The sequence below is a fragment of the Mastacembelus armatus genome, chromosome 11, assembly GCF_900324485.2.
Source record: "Mastacembelus armatus chromosome 11, fMasArm1.2, whole genome shotgun sequence".
Taxonomy (NCBI): domain Eukaryota; kingdom Metazoa; phylum Chordata; class Actinopteri; order Synbranchiformes; family Mastacembelidae; genus Mastacembelus; species Mastacembelus armatus.
Genome location: NC_046643.1, coordinates 58995 through 79762, shown reverse-complemented (window position 1 = coordinate 79762; position 20768 = coordinate 58995). Strand labels below are relative to the sequence as shown.

Here is a 20768-nt window from a genome sequence, read left to right as displayed (position 1 = left end):
TTGAAGCAGAAACGGAGAGAAAACGCTCTCGATGACGTCAAAAACGTCACTGAGTATAAATGGGAAGTCCCACCTCCTCGAGCTCATTCCTGGATGTGGTCAAAGGTAAGTGCAGTTAGAGATTCAACAGAGCTATAGTTCCCAGGATTTGTGTGCGAAATTTGTAGAGAATGTGTACAGAAGCCAACAAAACTCTTTAATACCGACGAAAAGCAACGAAACCTGTCAGAATTTAAGTGTGTTTTTTGTGTGTGTTTTCCAGGTATGAATTTGCTTTGCCGAAGACTGAGTCATCGAGGACCTTGAACAACTCTTCTCAAATTCATATTTTTTTCTTCAAGTAATGGACATTTGATTACTATTTTTGCCTCCACTTTGTTCCTGAAGGAAAGGCTAGCCTGTAGCTATCACAGCCCCACCCATAAGAAGTCTTTCAGTTAATATTAAAACCATGAACTTTGACGATATAAAATTTATGAAACAATAGATATAAGTACCTGAAAAGCATATTATATACCCGAGACGCTGAGGATCTATAGTTTCAATAGTAAGTTGATTCTTTTTGAAGTTAAAATTGAATCGAGATTCATAAAATGAAAATACTCGTAGATAATAGGCTAGCCTGGCTAGCATGCACCGTAAATTAGTGTGGTTCTTGGCAAACAATTTGAATATAGACAATAGTATGAGCTCACACAGGAAAGTGCACGGAAGCGCAAGGCTCCGTTTCTTTGTGTGTGAGACGGAATGGGCAACTTGTGCAAATAAAATTAATCAGTGAATTCGCCAAATAACCATAAGCAATCTATTCATAAAGATTGCCGTAGACATAGGAAGCAAATTTCAGATTATGAAGTCGGGACTTTTTGCCTGCCAAGACTTTGTAGGGGCTGCTCCACGGAACGAACACTCACCGCAATCTATACATAAAGATTGCATTAGTTTGACGATTGTGGATATCTGACGGTGAATTGTGATGAAAATGTTGATAATTATAGCGCAGGGACTTCCAGAAAACCCGCATCATGTACTCGACAATCTGTGGATAAAGATTGCGGGATGATTCGAGCGAAGTGGTCTTTCGAAGCACAGACGGGATTGGCAAATATGGTGGACTAGTGGCTTGCTTTTCGGACAGCTCCGGGGACTAGCCGTGTTCTCAGAGCAACGTTTGGAACCTTTTTTAATTTTTTTTATACAAAACTGAAATGCCGAACAAGTGTAGCCTGATGTTCATCTCCTCGTCAGATTGCCATATGCGTACAGTTCGCTAGATATCTGGTGCTCGTTACCTTGTTTTCTCCCACCCAGCATGTTCTCTGCTTTGAGAGCCATTGTGTGTTTGTGTAGGCATCGATTTGCCGTCGTCGAAGTGGTTAATGTGGAGGGAGGGCTTTGATGAGCAGTGAGCCTCTAGTTTCCTCCCCTTTGTCAAGCAGCTTAACCGCAGCAGCAGGCCTGTTTTAAGCTATGATAGGTTAAGCGCTAGTTTTTTATAGATTGCGTGAACCGTTGTTACATAACCGAGCTCATTTCATTCAGCCCTTAATTTATAGTGTCGTGTTCGCAGTCAAGTGTTGTTGCGCAACTGTTAAAACATTATTGTAAATATTTTTGATGTAGAAAGTTTGGTCATTGAGTGCAGTCAGATTGTTTTGCCCTGATGTGCCAGTGACATGTAATAACACCACAGTATGAATATGCACAAATCCACTGACCCGGGGCCATGTTCAACACTGATTTTGTGAATATGTATAACAATTGTGACATTTACAGGAGTTTGGTTATTTGCAGTGTTTTGGAGGTGTGAGACTATATAAAACATCTACTACAACAGTTACACGGGTAAGACCTAACTGATTCCTCACGTCATGACATTTCCAGTGAATAGATTTCCACCAGAATAACATGAATTGACAAAGTGGCAAAAAACTGTTCCATTATTAAATGCATTGCCATAAAAAAACATAAGTGCATGCTTACAAGGCTCAAGTATATGGTTGTATAGTGAACCATTTTAGGGTGTTTTATCACTTGAATTTTAAATTTCATAAAAGGTAAAGACTGCCACAAAGATCATTTGACTTAATCTTAGCTATTTCGATCTCATTGGACTTTTGAAGTAAAGCACCGTTCAGCCATGAGTTCGTTCAGTCAGATAAATGTGTGATAGTTCAAATCACTATAATGTGATGCTGTACTAACAATTGTATTAATTTGCCCTGCATTTCTATATTGTGTAACTACACAGAGTAAAGTGTCACAGTGTAAACAAAAACTAACCAGTAGGTGGCAGTAGGTGCCCTGACTGGCTGGAGCAATTGACAGTGCAGTCCTTAACACTGTTGTCCAACCTTCTGTCTGATAAACTTTGCAAGGACACACAGATAAGTGTTTAGCAAACTAATTCTACAATTTCCCAGCATTATATTCTTAATACAGTTGCAAATCCTGTTTTAATTTAGTGGAGCATATAATCTGTACCTTTCATTTGACCAGATGAATGGTGGTGATAGGTGTTTACAAGAAATTGATTTATTTTAAACATTTCCTTGTTCAGTTGCATTTCTGCAAAAATGTGAATGAATGTGGTAGACATACTATTAAAAAGTTCATAAATCATTATCAGTAACATTTCTTGCAAAAAAATGCTCTTGGGCTACTTTTATTCTAACCTTGACTTTTCCCCTCATTTTGTATTTCTTGCATATAATGCATATGTAGAAATAAATAATAGTGGTGGTAGTATATATTTTGAATGCGTAAATAGTAGAGGTCAATACTGTGGTTAAGAGATAATTTCATAGTGACCATGTGACGTTTTTTACATTACTGTTACAAACATGATTTGTGTTTGCATTGCTGCTCCCTCAATAATAATGATAGCTTGGACTGGAATAAACAGTGTTGCTTCACACACAAAAATGAACATTATGTCAGACTGTATGTCCTATCCTGGAAGGAAATGTCCAATAGAGAATTAGGCTACAGTGTTTTGCCCTTATGCCAACTGAACTGGTGTCAAGTTAGCCCCATGAAACATCCCTCAAATATCTCAAATATGAGGCAGTGCACTGGACTGTGGATGTTTGACTGCCAGAACAACAGAGTATGGTGTGGCTGGAGAATGCTGCTGTCTGTAATTTGTATTGTGACTGCATTAGCCAAATCAATCTCGATAATAATAGTTAGCTGTTTCTGTCTTCATGTGATATTCAAATAAATCTACTGGGTTGTAGGTCAGAGTGGTCTGCTCATGAATCACTATTTTGTTAGTTGGTTTGTAATTAGATCTGCTTTAGTAGCTTGATGATTATGCTGTTGCTCAAACCTTCACCGAATCTAAAGGGACCTTGCTGGCCACCTCATGGTGTTCCTCTAATTTGGCATCAGTTCGCAACCTTGATACAAACAGGCTGATGTTGTCAAATTGTGAACCAGTAAAACTGAGATGACTCAAAATAGAATATGAATGACGATAGTACTGCTGACTGCCGTAGCCCTGTTTGCGTAATACATTTTAGTTTTATGTGTTTTTTATGTGAAAATGATGTGTCTTTGTGGTGTTAACTCATAAATCCTAAAGTTAGATTGGGTGGAATTCTATAGTAAGGAGATCCCTTTTCTGTTTGACAGGCAAATAGTTTTGAATAAACAGCAATTCAGCATCTTAAATACAGACAAAATATGGTCTGTACACATCAGCAAGAGTAATGTGCCTCTGTCTTGTTGGTATGTGTATTGATGATTTGAGGTGTGTATTTCAGATATGGCAGGGGGACCAGTGGACCCCAGAGAGATTTTGAAAGGTGTGGAGTGTCTACTAGGAAAGGATGGAGAGCTCCGAAGCCTGGAGGGAGTCCCAAAGGTGTTCAGGTGAGGAACTGAAATTACATGTAATGTATCTGTATTCCGTAACTGTTAATGTTTTAACATTTGTTTCATTACACTCGCAGTAGGTGGTATTTCAACATCATTGCTCTTTTTCATTGTAGCCTTATGAAAGCTTCTACCAAGATGGTCAGCAGATGCATGTACCTGAACATCCTCCTTCAGACAAAATCCCATGATGTTCTCAACCGGTAGGTCCTACTTCACCTTTGTATACTAGAATTGTGGGTTATGACCTTTATTCCATTCAATATAACAAACTGAGGACTCAAAACACATTTTGCACTTTTGCATGCAATTCTGAAGAATTACTGGAGGGTTTAAGCTTGAATAAAAATACACAATAGGGGAAACACTATCTTATTCCTCTATGCCATAGAGGACTGTTGATAGAACTATTAACAATTAATACAATATTAAGCACATAAGTTATCCCCACTACCCCACTGGATGACATGTTCCTCCATTACCATGAAGACACATGATCTGTGGGTGTAGTGTCTGTGGTGGATGAATCAACTAAAGACAGAAATTATCAAAAGGTGCAGGTTTTTGTTTAGATCCATTTATTGACAATACTTACAATTTAAAAAAAATTATTGACAATACTTACAATTTTAAAAAAAGCACCAACCCTGTTGTTTAAGCAAATCAATACGTTTGCTACTCTGGATGCAAACAGTTATGGTACTCTGAATAACTGGTACTTACTTGGTAATTAGTGACTACCTCAGTTTGTCATTGAAGGCCACCTCCATCATAAATTAGTTGTTCCCTTCTTCATCCAGGTTTATCAGAGTTGGTGGCTACAGGCTGCTCAACTCCTGGCTCACCTACTCCAAAACCACCAACAACTCCCCTCTGCTGCAGCTCATCCTACTCACACTACAGAAGTTGCCTCTTAAAGTGGATCATCTCAAACAGGTACTTTGTGTATCCACCAGAATAAACTTCCAGTACCTTATACTGAAAGCTGCAGAAATTAAACCTGCTTTTATACTCTCCCAGAACAATACAGCCAAGCTGGTGAAGCAATTGAGCAAGAGTGCAGAGACTGAAGGTCAGTTTACTTGCACATCTCTTTAATAGTCTTTTATAAATACAGCAGTGTGTATCCCACTGATTTTCTTTTCCTTCTTTTGTAGAACTGAGGAAGTTGGCTTCTGTGCTTGTAGATGGCTGGATGGCAACAATCCGCTCCCAGAGTGTCTCAAGCAGCAGTAATTCTCCTGCTGGTACAGACTGATCATTTCCCTTTTTAAATGTGTTTTTCTTAACTTCTTCTCTTCCTACGAGTTTGTAACACACTATATTTATATTCTAGATAAGAAAAAGAAGAAAGAGGAGAGTAGGGTACCAGTACGAGATGTGAAGGAAAAAAGTGGAGATCAGGAGAAGAAGAAGGAGAAACCTAAAGCTCATGCTCCCAGTCACACAAAGATTCGCTCCATAGGTAATCATTATATTTTGAGTAGTGTTGTAGTTCACCCTAAATGTTAGATATTTAAAGTTCTGTATTAAATAACCTGTGTGTTTTGTATTGTGTAGGACTAGAGATGGACACTCCTAGCCTGGCACCTTCTAAAAAAGCACCTTCAGCCCCACAATTGGGTGACAAGTACAACATCAAGCCTCCGGTTCTCAAGAGGCCCAGGTAATGTACCTTGTTACCTGTAGCTCTGTGAGCACAGCACCATCTTGTGATGTATTCATGCAGCTGGCTTATTGTTTCCTTCAAGTGTCTCACATTAGTACTTCCATATTAATTTTCTGTCATCAGCTCTGGTCCATCTGATGCTCCTCATCAGGAGAAAAAATACAAACCTCTGAATACCCCTTCTAACTCTGCTAAAGAGATCAAAGTCAAGATCATTCCAGCACAACGTGAGTTAAAACATACATCACATTTTTTCTTCACAACTAATTTTAAAATGATATTATTTTTAAATAATGTAGTATATTGATAGTATAGTATATTGATGTAGCAGCCATCGTGTTTACCGGTCTTTTGTGAAATTTCATTTCAGCCATGGAGTCTCCGGGGTTTGGGGCTGCTTTGAACTCTGCCCCAGTTCCTGGGATCAAGATCAAAAAGAAGAAACCTGGTAGTGGTACTACAGCTAGTACCAAGGCTGTCTCCCCCACCTCTAACAAGGTACTGATCGAGTAGATTTTTAAATATATATTATAGCCACTGTCAGTCCAAGTGCTTCATAAAATATATATTTTATTCATTTTCAAAAATGTATATTTGTTATATATTATTCTATTTATATATTTATGTGTCATTATGATTGTATACTGAATTAATTATTTATTATTAGAGTTTTGTTTTTTTTTGCTTCAGATCTCCAGAATAAATCTAATTGGCTAAAATTAACCAAGCATAATGTACCACTACTATTGATGTTAATGTTAATTCGATTCCAAGAATTAGAAACTTTTAGCAGTCCTCATCTTTATTGTTTTATCATCTGAAATTTGTCACTTGTCTCACTTGTTCCTTTTTTGTCCTCAGGTGAGTCCATTTGACAGTAAAACCTCTGCGTATTCTTCATCTTCTACTAAACCATCATCTCCAGAAACTGCTGCTTTCACCACTCCTGATGAAAACCAAGAGCCAGAGCAGCCTGGGACCCCTGTTCCCTCGGAGGACCCTGAGGCCTCTGACAATGGTAATGTCCAGACCTTCTGTGTTTAATGTTTAATGACTGAGAATTTAATGACTTTCTTCATTATTCTAAATTGTATTTTTCTAGCTTCATTGCAAATAAGCCTTTTTCTCCTAGCATATTCTTTCTTTCTCCTAACATATTTCTTTCTCATTGTGTCATTGTTGTTATTTATAGGTGAGAAGCCTAATGCCCTGGCAGAACCACGTGGAGAAGAAGAAAGTTTGACCAAGAAAGGGAAAAAGAAGAAGACAGTTCACTGGGCTGAGGAGGAGCAGCTCAAACACTACTTCTACTTTGATCTGGATGAGACAGAGAGAGGTAAGACATGTTTTTCTGAATATCCAAAGTGTCTATGTTGAGTATTTAATAATTTTGATATTATTACATTTAATTCACAGTAAATGTCAACAAGATCAAGGACTTTGGTGAGGCCGCCAAACGAGAGTTGATGATGGACAGGCAGACGTTTGAGATGGCTCGTCGGCTCTCCCATGACACTATGGAAGAGAGGGTTCCTTGGACACCCCCGAGGCCCCTGACACTAGCTGGGAGCTTGGTCTCCCCTGGGGCCAACAGCACAGAGAAACTCACCCAGAGAGATCGTGAGATGGGCATCCTGCAGGAGATCTTCCTTAGCAAAGAGAGGTAGGACACTGGGTAAAAAATTTCTTTTTTTAAATTTTAAGTGTGTTTAACAGGAAATATGGGCTATAAATGCCAAAATAAAGACTGTCAATGAAAAATCAGAATATTTGACCCTTTCTATATATCTAGATTGAATTTCATTGTTAGAGGTTAGTATGCAGTGTGTGTTTATGGTCTGCCATTCTTCATTATCAATAGTGTACCTGACAGTCCACATGAGCCAGACCCTGAGCCTTATGAACCCATGCCTCCCCGTCTCATCCCTCTGGATGAGGTTTGTACATCCAAAAAACACACAAGTCTCTTCTCTTCAGTTCTTTGTCTTTTGTTAAGCACATTCTGTAAACAAGCGTGTAGTACCTTACCTGTTGTGTGTTTGCCCTGAAGGACTCGTCCATGTTGGATGATAGTTATGTTGAGCCCATGGACACCACATCACAGCAAGGCACCACCACAGCCCCGAATGACAATCCCAAGCTGCCTCCCGTACTGGCCAATCTCATGGTCAACCTGAGTAATAGTTCCCGCAGTCCGCAAGCTACAGCCACCGTCAACAACCCTGTGGCTCCCACTGTCAATGTACAGGAGCTGCTCTCATCCATCATGGTAAATTTATCATAGCATAATTAAATAGTTAGCAGGAGAGGGTAATTGTTGTTTTGTTATGTTATTGTTTGTCATGTTTAGATTTTCATAAAATTACAGTATTGTGTGTAAAGTATATCTGTGGTAGTTTGTGAAAATGAATTTTAGATGTGTAGCTAATAACTGTTTGTCATAAGGGTGCTTCTGGTAACCAGTCTACTGAAGATTTGATCAAGCAGCCTGACTTCTCGGATAAGATTAAACAGCTCCTGGGCTCCCTGCAGCAGACCCAAAACCAGACCCAGGGTGGCCCTCCACCAGGTAAAGTAAGCCTCTTATTCCAGTCTTAGATCCTCCTGCTATCATAGCAAAATGTCCACCTTTGCAGATCCTTCTGCTACTCACTGTTTTTAACCAGTTTTTCTCTCTGTCTAGTCAATCAGGGTTTACTGGGCCACGGTCCAGGCATGAACAATATGAACAATATGACCAACATGAACATGCACATGCAGATGCCCATGAATGGTGGCTACCCACCCAACAACCCGCCCGGTGGACCCCGATTTAGCCACCCCCCACCCCCTCATAACCACGGACCACCTTTTAATGCTGGTGGAGGCCCTCGCATGATGGGACCGCCTCCTGGCCAGGGCCGAGGCGATAATGGCAACTACTGGGGAGATGACTCCATGAGAGGAGGGCCCCACAGAGGGGGTCACTTTCACCGAGGAGGCCGAGGCAGAGGAGGAGAGCCAGGTTTCAGGGGTCGAGGACGAGGAGGGCCCAGAGGAGGACACAATAGCATGAATGGTATGTGAGACACAGAGCTCTCATTATTCTCAAATAATGTCTCAGTCTACAACAGAGTGATGTCCTACTCACCACTTTGCTTTCACTTTCTTTTTCACACAATACTTGCTTGATGGTTCATTCTTGACCTAAGAAACAATAGAACAGCATTGAGATAAATGGGTTTTTTACCGTCTGTATTATTTATTCATTTTTACTGAATTAGTTACAGTCACTAGTATTTATTAACACCGTTCTTTCAAAAGCTGGGTATGTTCCTATGTGGTGTGATTGTAAGGCTGTTGTTTTCTCTTGTCAGACATGTCCAAGCGTCCTGTGTGTCGTCACTTTATGATGAAAGGAAGCTGCAGGTATGAGAGCAACTGTGCTTTCTACCACCCTGGCGTAAACGGACCACCACTGCCGCCCAACCACCCAGCTAACAGCCAACACAACCAGCACCCACAGCATGGACATTAGGTGGCAATGGTCCCAATCCGGGTAGAACTGTGAACTAGAGGCCGGTGGAAGGGGCGATAAAGCCATCATATGGTTCCAACCCTTTTGTTTAAAGCAGCACAGAAAGAGGAGGGTCATTCTGTCCTACACTCACAAGTGTCATGAGAGCTGACTGTCCTGAGAGAGAACATAGAGAAGAGAGTAACTGAGAGACTCAAAGCTGTACTATGATCACTAATGCTACTGTGTTTTAATGTGATCATTTTAAACCATGAGACTGAAACACTTGACCACTATGTCTGAGTTGCTGCAGCTAGCTGCCTATCTGCTCTGCCACCTCCCATAACATTAACAAGGTCCAAAGGACAAGGACCAAATGGAGGTCTCCTGTTTTGCAGAAAGCTTTTCACACAACTGAATTATCTTCCTATTGTGGTTATTGTACCCTAGTACCTCCATGTGATATTGCTTTCACATATTCATATCTAGTTTTATTTGTTTAGTCTGGTTTGTAAAGTCAGATTTTTTTCTCTACTTACATGATTGTTAAATATGAGACAAAAATGTAGAAAGCACTTTATAAAGTCCAACAGAATTTAGCCACAGCTATGATTTATGGAAAACTGGACTTGAAAAAGAACCAAACTGCTTTATTTCATCCAATCTTGGTAGAAAATTAGAATTGAAGTCTGCTGAGCTGATGAGGAAGGCCTTGCTTTCTTCTTTCTAGCAGGTATTGAGACTGTGAAGAGCCAACAGCAGTATATGTTGTCATATGTCAGGCTGTGATGTGACAATCATGACTGTCAAACCTGCTATGGTTCTGTTTAAATAGCATCTACTTCTCCCTTCTACTCTATTGTCTACTCCCAGAGCTACTACCTGTGTTTTGTTCTCCCATCTAGGAGGGGTTTGAATCATCAGTGTTAACAAGTCAAATTAATGATGAACCACTCTATGGCTCAGCTAGGTTGGGTGTTTTCTGTGAAAACAATAACCTTTACGTCTCTTGTGGGACTATAAGAATGTAATGCTTTTTTTGTTGCCCCCCCCCCCACCCTATTTTTTTATATAATCTTGTCAATGTTGGCCCTTTTTAAGATGGGTTCAGTTTTTTGTGACTATAAAATATTTGTATTCATGTGTTTGTATGAATACAGAATACACTGTTATATTTTCAGTTGAATTCTTTTGTACAAAGTGTATTGAATAAATGTCAAAATATAAATGCTGCTATGTTTTCTTTGAAAGTGGCTCTGCTGTTGGATTAAACGAACAAATACAGGGAATTGGACATAATGTGAAGATCTGTACAATGTGTAATGCATACTGTACATTCAATTCAATTCAATTCAGTTTTATTCGTGTAGCGCCAAATTACACTATAATCATCTCAATGGACTTTACAAAAAACAAAAAACCCAACAAATCCCTTGTGAGCAAGCACTGACAGTGACAGTGGAGAGGAAAAACTCCCTTTGACGGAAGAAAAAACCTCCAGCAGAACTGGGCACAGTTTGTGCGGCCATCGTCCTTGACCGGTTGGGGTGAGTGGATAGAGGAGAGAGAAAAACAGCAACAATAAACAACAGACACTGCAGGTTGGTGCGGCCAGTAACTGCACATCAGCAATATACAGCTCCAGGACCAGGAGAGGAGCTTGATAGCTAAGGCTCTGCCTCCCAGTCTACTTTTGGAAACTCTGGGAACCACAAGTAGACCTCCACTCTGAGAATAAAGTGCTCTATTGGGATAATACAGTATTGTTCAAAATAATAGCAGTACAATGTGACTAACCAGAATAATCCAGGTTTTTAGTATATTTTTTTATTGCTACATGGCAAACAAGTTACCAGTAGGTGCAGTAGATTCTCAGAAAACAAACAAGACCCAGCATTCATGATATGCACGCTCTTAAGGCTGTGCAATTGGGCAATTAGGTGAAAGGGGTGTGTTAAAAAAAATAGCAGTGTCTGCCGTTGACTGTACAAACTCAAAACTATTTTGTAAAAATGTTTTTGTTTCTAGGATTTAGCAATCCTGTGAATCACTCAACTAATATTTACAGTGGGTACATAAAGTATTCAGACCCCTTTAAATTTTTCACTCTTTGTGTCATTGCATCCATTTGCCAAAATCAAAAAAGTTAATTTTATTTCTCACTAATGTACACTCAGCACCCCATCTTGACAGAAAAAACCAGTAATGTAGAAATTTTTGCAAATTTATTAAAAAAGAAAAACTGAAATATCACATGGTCATAAGTATTCACACCCTTTGCAGTGACACTCATATTTAACTCACATGCTGTCCATTTCTTCTGATCCTCCTTGAGATGGTTCTGCTCCTTCATTGGAGTCCAGCTGTGTTTAATTAAACTGATTGGACTTGATTAGGAAAGGCACACACCTGTCTATATAAGACCTTACAGCTCACAGTGCATGTCAGAGCAAATGAGAATCATGAGGTTGAAGGAACTGCCCAAGGAGCTCAGAGACAGAATTGTGGCAAAGGCACAGATCTGGCCAAGGTTACAAAAGAATTTCTGCAGCACTCAAGGTTCCTAAGAGCACAGTGGCCTCCATAATCCTCAAATGGAAAAAGTTTGGGATGACCTGAACTCTTCCTAGACCTGGCCGTCCAGCCAAACTGAGCAATCGTGGGAGAAAAGCTTAGGTGAGAGAGGTAAAGAAGAACCCAAAGATCACTGTGGCTGAGCTCCAGAGATGCAGTAGGGAGATGGGAGAAAGTTCCACAAAGACAACTATCACTGCAGCCCTCCACCAGTCAGGGCTTTATGGCAGAGTGGCCCGACGGAAGCCTCCCCTCAGTGCAAGACACATGAAAGCTCGCATAGAGTTTGCCAAAAAACACATGAGGACTCCCAGACTATGAGAAATAAGATTCTCTGGTCTGATGAGACCAAGATTGAACTTTTTGGCGTTAATTCTAAGCGGTATGTGTGGAGAAAACCAGGCAATCAGGTGCCCAATACAATCCCTACAGTGAAACATGGTGGTGGGAGCATTATGTTGTGGGGGTGTTTTTCAGCTGCAGGGACAGGACGACTGGTTGCAATTGAAGGACAGATGAATGCGGCCAAGTACAGAGATATCCTGGAAGAAAACCTCTTCCAGAGTGCTCAGGACCTCAGACTGGGCCGAAGGTTCATCTTTCAACAGGACAATGACCCTAAGCACACAGCTGAAATAACAAAGGAGTGACTTCGGAACAACTCTGTGACCGTTCTTGACTGGCCCAGCCAGAGCCCTGACCTAAACCCAATTGAGCATCTCTGGAGAGACCTGAAAATGGCTGTTCACCAACGTTCACCATCCAGCCTGACAGAACTGGAGAGGATCTGCAAGGAAGAATGGCAGAGGATCCCCAAATCCAGGTGTGAAAAACTTGTTGCATCATTCCCAAGAAGACTCATGGCTGTACTAGCTCAAAAGGGTGCTTCTACTCAATACTGAGCACAGGGTCTGAATACTTATGACCATGTGATATTTCAGTTTTTCTTTTTTAATAAATTTGCAAAAATTTCTACATTTGTTTTTTTCTGTCAAGATGGGGTGCTGAGTGTACATTAAAGAGAAATAAAATGAACTTTTTTGATTTTGGCAAATGACACAAAAATTTAAAATTTTAAGGGGTCTGAATACTTTCCGTACCCACTGTAGTTGTATGACCACAGTTTTTTATAACTGCTTCACATCTGTGTGGCATGGAGTCAACCAACTTGTGGCACCTTTCAGCTGTAATTCCACTCCATGATTTTTTAACAACATTCCACAATTCATTTACATTTCTTGGTTTTGCTTCAGAAACAGCATTTTTGATATCACCCCACAAGTTCTCGATTGGATTAAGGTCCGGGGATTGGGCTGGCCACTCCATAACATTAATTTTGATGGTTTGGAACCAAGACTTTGCTCGTTTACTAGTGTGTTTGGGGTCATTGTCTTGTTGAAACAACCATTTCAAGGGCATGTCCTCTTCAGCATAAGGCAACATGACCTCTTCAAGTATTTTGACATATGCAAACTGATCCATGAGCCCTGGTATGCGATAAATAGGCCCAACACCATAGTAGGAGAAACATGCCCATATCATGATGCTTGCACCACCATGCTTCACTGTCTTCACTGTGTACTGTGGCTTGAATTCAGAGTTTGGTGGTCGTCTCACAAACTGTCTATGGCCCTTGGACCCAAAAAGAACAACTTTACTCTCATCAGTCCACAAAATGTTCCTCCATTTCTCTTTAGGCCAGTTGATGTGTTCTTTGGCAAATTGTCACCTCTTCCGCACATGCCTTTTTTTTAACAGAGGGACTTTGCAAGGAATTCTTGAAAATAGATTAGCTTCACACAGACATCTTCTAACTGTCACAGTACTTACAGGTAACTCCAGACTGCCTTTGATCATCCTGAAGCTGATCATTGGCTGAGCCTTTGCCGTTCTGGTTATTCTTTCCATTTTGATGGTTGTCTTCCATTTTCTTCCATGTCTCTCTGGTTTTGCCCTCCATTTTAAGGCATTGGAGATCATTTTAGCTGAACAGCCTATAATTTTTTGCACCTCTTTATAGGTTTTCCCCTCTCCAATCATCAATAATAGTCATCAATAATCTAGCCTTGAAGTAACAAATGCATGAAGTAGTTTTTCTGCATCATTTTGAGATAGGATGTTCCCAATTTTGGCAATATTGCATAAGTGAAAGAAGGTGGTTCTAGAGATTTGTTTTATGTATGAATGTACATACATATTTCCTGGTCAAAAATAACTTCAAGGTTTTTCACAGTAGTGCTAGAGGCCAGGGCTATGCCATCTAAAGTATCTATAATTTTAGGCCCAAATACAGTAACTTCTGTTTTCTCTGAATTTAAAAGTAGAAAGTTACTGGTCATCCAGGTCTTTTTAGACACACCTGAAGACTGGCTAACTGGTTTGTGTTATCAGGTTTCATAGATGGATAAGGCTGAGTGTCATCTGCATAGCAGTGGTAATTAATAGAGTGCTTCCTAATAACGTTGCCTAAAGGAAGCATGTATAAAGTGAACCAAATCGGCACAGAACCTTGTGGAACTAACTTTTGTTTGCATGGACGGTTCATCATGAACATGAACAAACTGGAATCTGTCCGATAAATAGGATTGGAACCATTTTAATGCTGTTCCTCTGATACCAGTCACATGCTCCACTCTCTGTAATAAGATGCTGTGGTTGATAGTGTCAAATGCAGCACTAAAGTCTAGCAGGACAAGTATAGAAATCCATTATCTGAGGCTAAGAGAAGATTGTTGGTGACTTTTAACAGTGCTGTTTCTGTACTATGATGTGTTCTGAATCGAGTCAAATAAAGATGAGTTAATGGCAGGGTGTTTTTAAGCAGTCTAGTTGGGATGGGCTCTAAGAGACACGTTGATGATTTCGATGAAGCAACAAATTCAGAGAGATCTATGGGAGAGAAGCAGTCTAAACATAACTGAGGTCTTACAGATAACTCAAGAGCTACTGTAGTAGAAGATTCGAGCTTTTTTATATGTTTAATAGACTGTTTTTCCAGGCTAGATAAAATTTCTCTAAATTTGTGGAACGCCACTTCCTTTACAGCCTTCCACACAAACCTGCTGGGTTTACAGGAACCTTTTTTGCTGTGAGGCAACAGTGCCAACCACTCAACCACCGTGCTGCCCATATTTATTAAATAGTTATTTATACATATAGTCTGCATATTTAGTCTGCATAAAAATATGATCTTATATAGGGCTTCTTTCATAAATCTCTGACAAGCCATAGTAATTTTTACTAATCTGCATTAATGATTTGCCTGTACAGAGCATGTTAACCTATAACATAGCAATGGATTTTTTAAAATTTGTCTATATAATTTTGGGGGGCTTTTCTGGTGCTCTGTTTTATACAGAAATAATAATCATAATCATAATCAAAAGTCCATGGCTATCTCTACTTTTAACAATCCAAAGAAAAGGGAAATTACCACACAATTAATTCCAGACAAATAAGTATTGCTACTGACTTTCAAAGACATATGAAAGTCTTATAAAATAAGACCTGTGTTGATGTCTTACCTGAATTACTAATGCTCATTATCGGTCCTACTGGCTGCATCATCTTTTCATTTTTGCACAAAGAAACAGATTATTACATAACAAGCACATAAATTAAAGATTGAAAAGAGTAAACTAACTATAAATGGCGCTATACAAATTAAATTGAAATTGAAATTAAATTAAGTGATATAGGGTGAAACAGTAAAAGGTGTGTTAATTATTTTATTTCCTCTTTTTCTTATTATTATTTTTATTATTAATAATAATTTGTTTATTTTATGTTATTTAGAAAAAATTATGTGTTAGTATTGTTCAGCGTTGTTTCAGCAGAGTTCAAGAGCCCCTGTTTTTTGCTTCACTTTAAACCAACTATTTGCAAACCAAGTGTGTGTGTGTGTGTGCATGTGTGTGTGTGTGTGTGTGTGTGTGTGTGTGTGTGTGTGTGTGTGTGTGTGTGTGTGTGTGTGTAAAGAGTCACTGGCAGATCCGTGATATCAGGGCAGGGCTGAGTTTAGCCGGTGAATGTGAAGTGTTAATAGGAGTGGCCTTTAACCCTGCCTTTTAGTTCAAATATTGATCATGGTGCTGTGACAACACACAGTGACATAAAGGAAGGAATGGACTGAAAGCCGGTACAGAAAGAGTGGCGATTTAAGGACACCTCAGCACTAAACTGCTCCCACATCCTGGTTACAAGCAAACACACACAGCATCATCCTGTGTTTCATACTGTAGGCAAAGAAAAATAACACTTTGGCATCTTAGCAATAGGTAAAACCGATCTCTAGTTCATTTGGAGAATAGATTTTAGGCCTTTAAAAACACTAAAGCTCAAAGGGTCCCAGAATCATTTTTGTCGGTAAGGGCTGTAGCTTGTCACTAAAGCTTTAAGGTGTTATAGTTCAGACATTGATATGCCTAACGCCAGAGTGTTATTTTTCTTCTTTCTGCCATATGAAACCACAGACTCTCTCTCCTGATGGACAATATGTTCCCATCAGTATCTGTATTTATATCTTTATTTATTCCCTTATTACATTTATATCACCCTGTTACATATATTCTATTATATTCATCCTAAATACAATATTTCAAATTGAAATTTAGAGTCACCAATTAATCCAACCCCAATCTGCATTTGTTTGGACTGTGGAAGGAAGCTGGAGTACATGGCGAAAATATATAGGCTAAACTCCACATTGAGAGGCCCTGGGTCACCTGAAGTTTGAAGCCAGAATCTACTATCTGTGCTATCTATTTTTCTTTGCCCATATATTTTACATTATTCTGTGTGTAATTGGGCAGTTCTAGTTAGATGTATAAAACACACATGCAGGCAAACAAACAAAACAACAAAAGAATATATAGCATGCCGGTCAGGAGAGGACACAGTAGCAGGACAGCGAAGAAAGTAAGGAGGGTGAGTGAAGTGTAGAAGGACTAGGAGGCACAGGGAGACAGTTCGGTTGCCAGGAACAAAGCTGCCTTTGATAGCAGACGGGCACACTGAGCTCCCTGCTGCAGGACAGGATACTGTTGCGATGTTTCAAGATAAAGCTCAGAAAGAAAACACACAACATTTTCTAATCTGAATTCGATCATGTCATTTAAATTTTAGATGCTTTAATTATTAATCATAGGTTGGTTTTAGTGCTCATCAAACATCATTCACTGTTCATCTTCATGACTTCATGAACATGTTGCCTTTGCAGGAAAGACGCATTCAGCTGCGCCTTTGTGACTTGAGCCAATCACATAAAGCCCAGTCATCATCCAGCCTCTGATCTCGTTTCTCAGTTTTATGCTGACTTGTCCTTGGATCCGAACCAAACATCCCTTCTCACAGTGTAGCCCAAAAATGAATACAACAGATCAGTGTCCAAAGTGCATCAACTAATTCGTTTATAATATTGATTATTAGTATAATAAACTAAAGAAATTAATGCATTATTCCGTTAAATTAAGAGACCGTTCAGAAATACACGATAGCTATGTATAACAGCCCCACTTGAGCGACATTTCAGAAAAATAAAATGACTGTTCATTGTTGAATACACGGTATTCTCTAATTAGGATATATGCCGATTATTACCGGGTTATTCCGTTTTACAACGTAAAATGTTTGTGCTCATGACTTTACACGAGGATGTTTTTGGAAACAGACAAATTGCCAATTTCCACAAGGGAATTTGGTCCATAAGAAATCGTTCAGAAAGTTTTGCGTCACCTTAGCATTCCGGCACAGAGAATGTGCTTAGGGGGATGGGAAGAGGGCGTGACCGCAGGGAAACAGGCCTTTAAATACAGCACAGGTGATAGGGAAGGTACAGCACATCTTGGAGCTGCGGTCACCGTGTATTCTCACCTGATCAGTCCACAGCAGGTAAGATACAGGGCTTGTCTTCACAGGCCACTTTAATTTCACTATGCTGCATTTATGAATTTTATGAAAATACCGTTTTAGAGATGTCTTTGCTTTCTCTTCAGTGAAATAGTCTAGTTATTACATTACAGTCATGAAATTAAGTGTGAAGCCTGGAAAAATTGAACAGCTTAAAGTTCAGTAGCATTATATCAGGAAAGTAATCTGACAAATGACATACTGCTGTATGGTAGGAAACACTAGAGAATAAAGCTCATCACCTCAGTCTTCCACTCACACAAACCTGGTGTCAATTCAAAACTGTTTCTTGATTAATCACACAGTTTTGAACAGTTAACTAAGTTCTTTTTTTGCCTTTGTTTGGTCTTCATGTTGCAGTAAGCCTATAAAGATGATCAAAGCGGTGTTCTCTGTATTCTTGGTCCTGGTAGCTGTGTCCTCTACCTTTGGGAAATACATCCCAAAGACAGGAAAAAGGATCCCTCAGACTCTGTCCAGAGGTTTGTGACAATCATCTGCACCTCACAAGTGACTAAGAAGTATAGTAGAATCAGTTTTGAAATGGACCTTTAATGGTCCCCATGTTTATCTCAGGTTGGGGTGATCAGCTGATTTGGGCTCAGACTTATGAGGAGGGTCTTTATTGGTCTAGGTCAAGGTAAGAAATCACTTTAATGCTGTTGTCAAAATGCTGGTTAAATGCAGACACCAATGTTTACTGATGTTCATGACTGAATGTAAGTGAAGCTGATTTGTGTTTCAGAAACAAGCCTTTGATGGTCCTATTTCATCTGGAGGACTGCCCCCACAGCCAGGGTAAGTCTTACGTCAGGAAAAACATTAGCTGCTGTTATTTGAGTTATTAACTTACTCATGAATAGAATTTATGTTCTAGTGAAAGTGAATGAAGAACCAAACCTGTTCAAAGAGGAAGAAGTCATTTGTTTGTTCATGCGTAGAGTCAGCTCACACATCCTGGTGCTGTTCTGCACAGTGCTCATTTAGTAGAATTAAAAAATCTTGATTCTTCTGCAGCACTGAAGAAAGTTGTTTCTGAAGACAATGAGATCCAGAGAACCCTTGATGAGGACTTCATTGTCCTCAATCTGGTGGTAAGTAGCACAATTTTTCAAATCAAACTACCCACCTAAACAAAATATTTTCTGTTCTGCATTAATGTCCCTAAAAACGTGGGTTTTTTTCTTATAATATTATTATTATTATTATTATATTATTAATGACTATGCAAACTTCGGAAAATGCATTCATAGCAATTATTTACCAGACATTTAGGCAACATAAGCAAACAGTCCAATAACTGTCTTTTATATATATATATATGTTTATATATACTATATATATTATATAGTATATATATTATATATACTATATATTTTTATATAGTGAAATTCTGGCTGCATAGACATCACCTTTTTAAAACTGAAAGCCAGTGAGAAGTCAGACAAAAAAATGTTCAACAATAGCCAAAACTGCTCTTCAGTTCATTTAAAGAATAAATTTTAGGGCTTTAAAAACACTAAAGCTCATAGGTGTTATAGTTCAGACATTGATATCTCTAATGTCAAAGTGTTATTTTTCTTTGCCTACAGTATGAAACCACAGACAAACATCTCTCTCCTGATGGACAGTATGTTCCCAGAATCATTTTTGTTGGTAAGAGCTGTAGCTTGTCACATCATTCTTTCTGTAAGCATGTTACCATATCCCTGTGTAGATTATGTTACTTCCTGCTACAACAAAAAGGCATACTAAATCACTTGGTTTCAGTACAGTGGTATCAGCTGAAAATGTGAGGGGATAAAATTTTAACCTCTGACCTTCATCAGAATATAGACTATGTCAGCACCACTGGTACTAACTAATTTTCCTCCTTGCGACAAATAAAGTATTATATAACTAGAAGGTGTTTAATGGTATGTTAATGTTGATAACATGCAATTGTTCAGTAAAGCTGTAATAGAAGCTTTGCCAAATTACAGTATATAATGGAGGAAGAGAGATTCCAATGCTTTAATACAGCAAGAAAGATACAAAAGCGTATTACTGTAGTCCCTGCTTTGAAAATGTTAAATTAAAGTACATAAGTACATAAGTACACCACAATTTTGTGACACCAATACATTATTTCATTATAATCTTGGTCAATGATTATACTTGCTCAATGTTATCTGTAACTACAGATGACAATAAATGTAATGAAGTAAAAAGTTCAATATTAGCTTTAAATAAGAAGTACACTGAATCCTGAAAGTGAAATATTGTATGTCCAAGCATCTCACATTTGTACTTAAGTATAGTACTTGAGTAAGTATACTTCATTAGCAAAGTAAATGTTTAGTCACTCATACATACAACTCATACGTACACAGCATCAGCACATGCAAAAACAAATATGTACAGTATCTAAAACTAAGCTTAAATATAAAACTACTGAACAGTGGCCACTATGGCTACAAGTGGATATTACATGATCATGGCAAATGACTAAACGTAGCCTAGGCAAACAGTAGTAAAGAAGACAAAGTCAATGGACTGACTCAGTAATAACAGTTGCACAACTTTATCTGAATTTTGCTTATTATTATTTGCTGTATTAAATCTGACTCACACAGTATCTATAATGTCCCCCCAGACCCTACAATGACAGTTAGAGCTGATATCACTGGTCGGTATGGCAACCGCATGTATGCCTACGAACCAAGTGACCTCAAACTCTGTAAGTACTGCAACACACATTGAGGTTTACACAAATGTCTCCTCTGTCAGCAGTCTTAGTGTCCCTCGAACATGGAGTGAATGTTCGAGGGACACTTAATGTTTCTTGCTTCTTCCTCAGTGCTTGCCAACATGAAGAAGGCTAAGAAGCTCTTGAAGTCTGAGCTGTGAGCACAGGGATGACCCACATGCTTTCACTTGTGACCCTGTCACAACAGATGCCAATTAAGTGGTTTACTCTTGGTAAACTAAGCACTGGAAAGTTTCTTCTTCACTTTCCCTTGAAATGTCTCCTCCTTGAATTCCCTTCCTGATTCTTACCTTTGTTATTATTGCTGTATATTCAGAATGTCTTTTAAATAAATATTGAACTGTTCATACAAAATAGATAGTCTGCCTTGTTATTTGCCAGACATGATACTCATACAAGAATAATCATACTTCACTGTAAAAGCACACTTGCTATGGCTGGACTAGTATTGCAGTTACAGAACCTATAGACTATAAGCTATATTAGACACTAAA

At 39.0% G+C, this 20768-nt stretch overlaps 2 protein-coding genes across 6 annotated transcripts; both read left to right on the top strand.

Moving 5' to 3' along the window:
• The first annotated feature begins 24 nt into the window (after positions 1 to 24).
• On the top strand, positions 25 to 10272 carry ppp1r10 (protein phosphatase 1, regulatory subunit 10). Of its 5 annotated transcripts, XM_026300130.1 has the most exons (20): positions 25 to 105; positions 263 to 547; positions 1795 to 1845; positions 3768 to 3876; positions 3996 to 4082; positions 4680 to 4815; positions 4900 to 4951; positions 5037 to 5126; positions 5216 to 5344; positions 5440 to 5545; positions 5672 to 5775; positions 5919 to 6046; positions 6410 to 6566; positions 6741 to 6884; positions 6965 to 7211; positions 7410 to 7485; positions 7599 to 7817; positions 7994 to 8117; positions 8232 to 8606; positions 8905 to 10272. In XM_026300130.1, exons 4-20 carry the CDS (start codon positions 3770 to 3772, stop codon positions 9063 to 9065), a joined length of 2442 nt encoding a protein of 813 aa, XP_026155915.1. In that variant the 5' UTR covers positions 25 to 105; positions 263 to 547; positions 1795 to 1845; positions 3768 to 3769; the 3' UTR covers positions 9066 to 10272. The 5 variants fall into 5 exon arrangements, with proteins under 5 accessions (XP_026155915.1, XP_026155912.1, XP_026155913.1 ...); XM_026300127.1 differs by lacking the exon at positions 1795 to 1845; XM_026300128.1 differs by having other exon boundaries at positions 263 to 1845.
• Positions 10273 to 17457: 7185 nt separating this feature from the next.
• Positions 17458 to 20628, top strand: agr2 (anterior gradient 2). The gene is made up of 8 exons (XM_026300353.1): positions 17458 to 17507; positions 17886 to 18007; positions 18102 to 18165; positions 18271 to 18323; positions 18543 to 18619; positions 19118 to 19181; positions 20161 to 20244; positions 20365 to 20628. The coding sequence occupies exons 2-8, from the start codon at positions 17899 to 17901 to the stop codon at positions 20412 to 20414; spliced, it is 501 nt and encodes a 166-aa protein (XP_026156138.1). The 5' UTR covers positions 17458 to 17507; positions 17886 to 17898; the 3' UTR covers positions 20415 to 20628.
• The last annotated feature ends 140 nt before the right edge of the window (positions 20629 to 20768 follow it).

Excerpts from the sequence above, each read along its gene's own strand:
- agr2 (XM_026300353.1), top strand. The coding sequence starts at position 17,899 with ATGATCAAAGCGGTGTTCTCTGTATTCTTGGTCCTGGTAGCTGTGTCC. Across the intron at positions 18,620-19,117 it reads TCATTGTCCTCAATCTGGTG|TATGAAACCACAGACAAACA; the intron begins GTAAGTAGCACA and ends CTTTGCCTACAG. Across the intron at positions 19,182-20,160 it reads TCCCAGAATCATTTTTGTTG|ACCCTACAATGACAGTTAGA; the intron begins GTAAGAGCTGTA and ends ATGTCCCCCCAG.
- ppp1r10 (XM_026300127.1), top strand. The coding sequence starts at position 3,770 with ATGGCAGGGGGACCAGTGGACCCCAGAGAGATTTTGAAAGGTGTGGAG. Across the intron at positions 6,885-6,964 it reads TCTGGATGAGACAGAGAGAG|TAAATGTCAACAAGATCAAG; the intron begins GTAAGACATGTT and ends TTTAATTCACAG. Across the intron at positions 7,818-7,993 it reads AGCTGCTCTCATCCATCATG|GGTGCTTCTGGTAACCAGTC; the intron begins GTAAATTTATCA and ends GTTTGTCATAAG.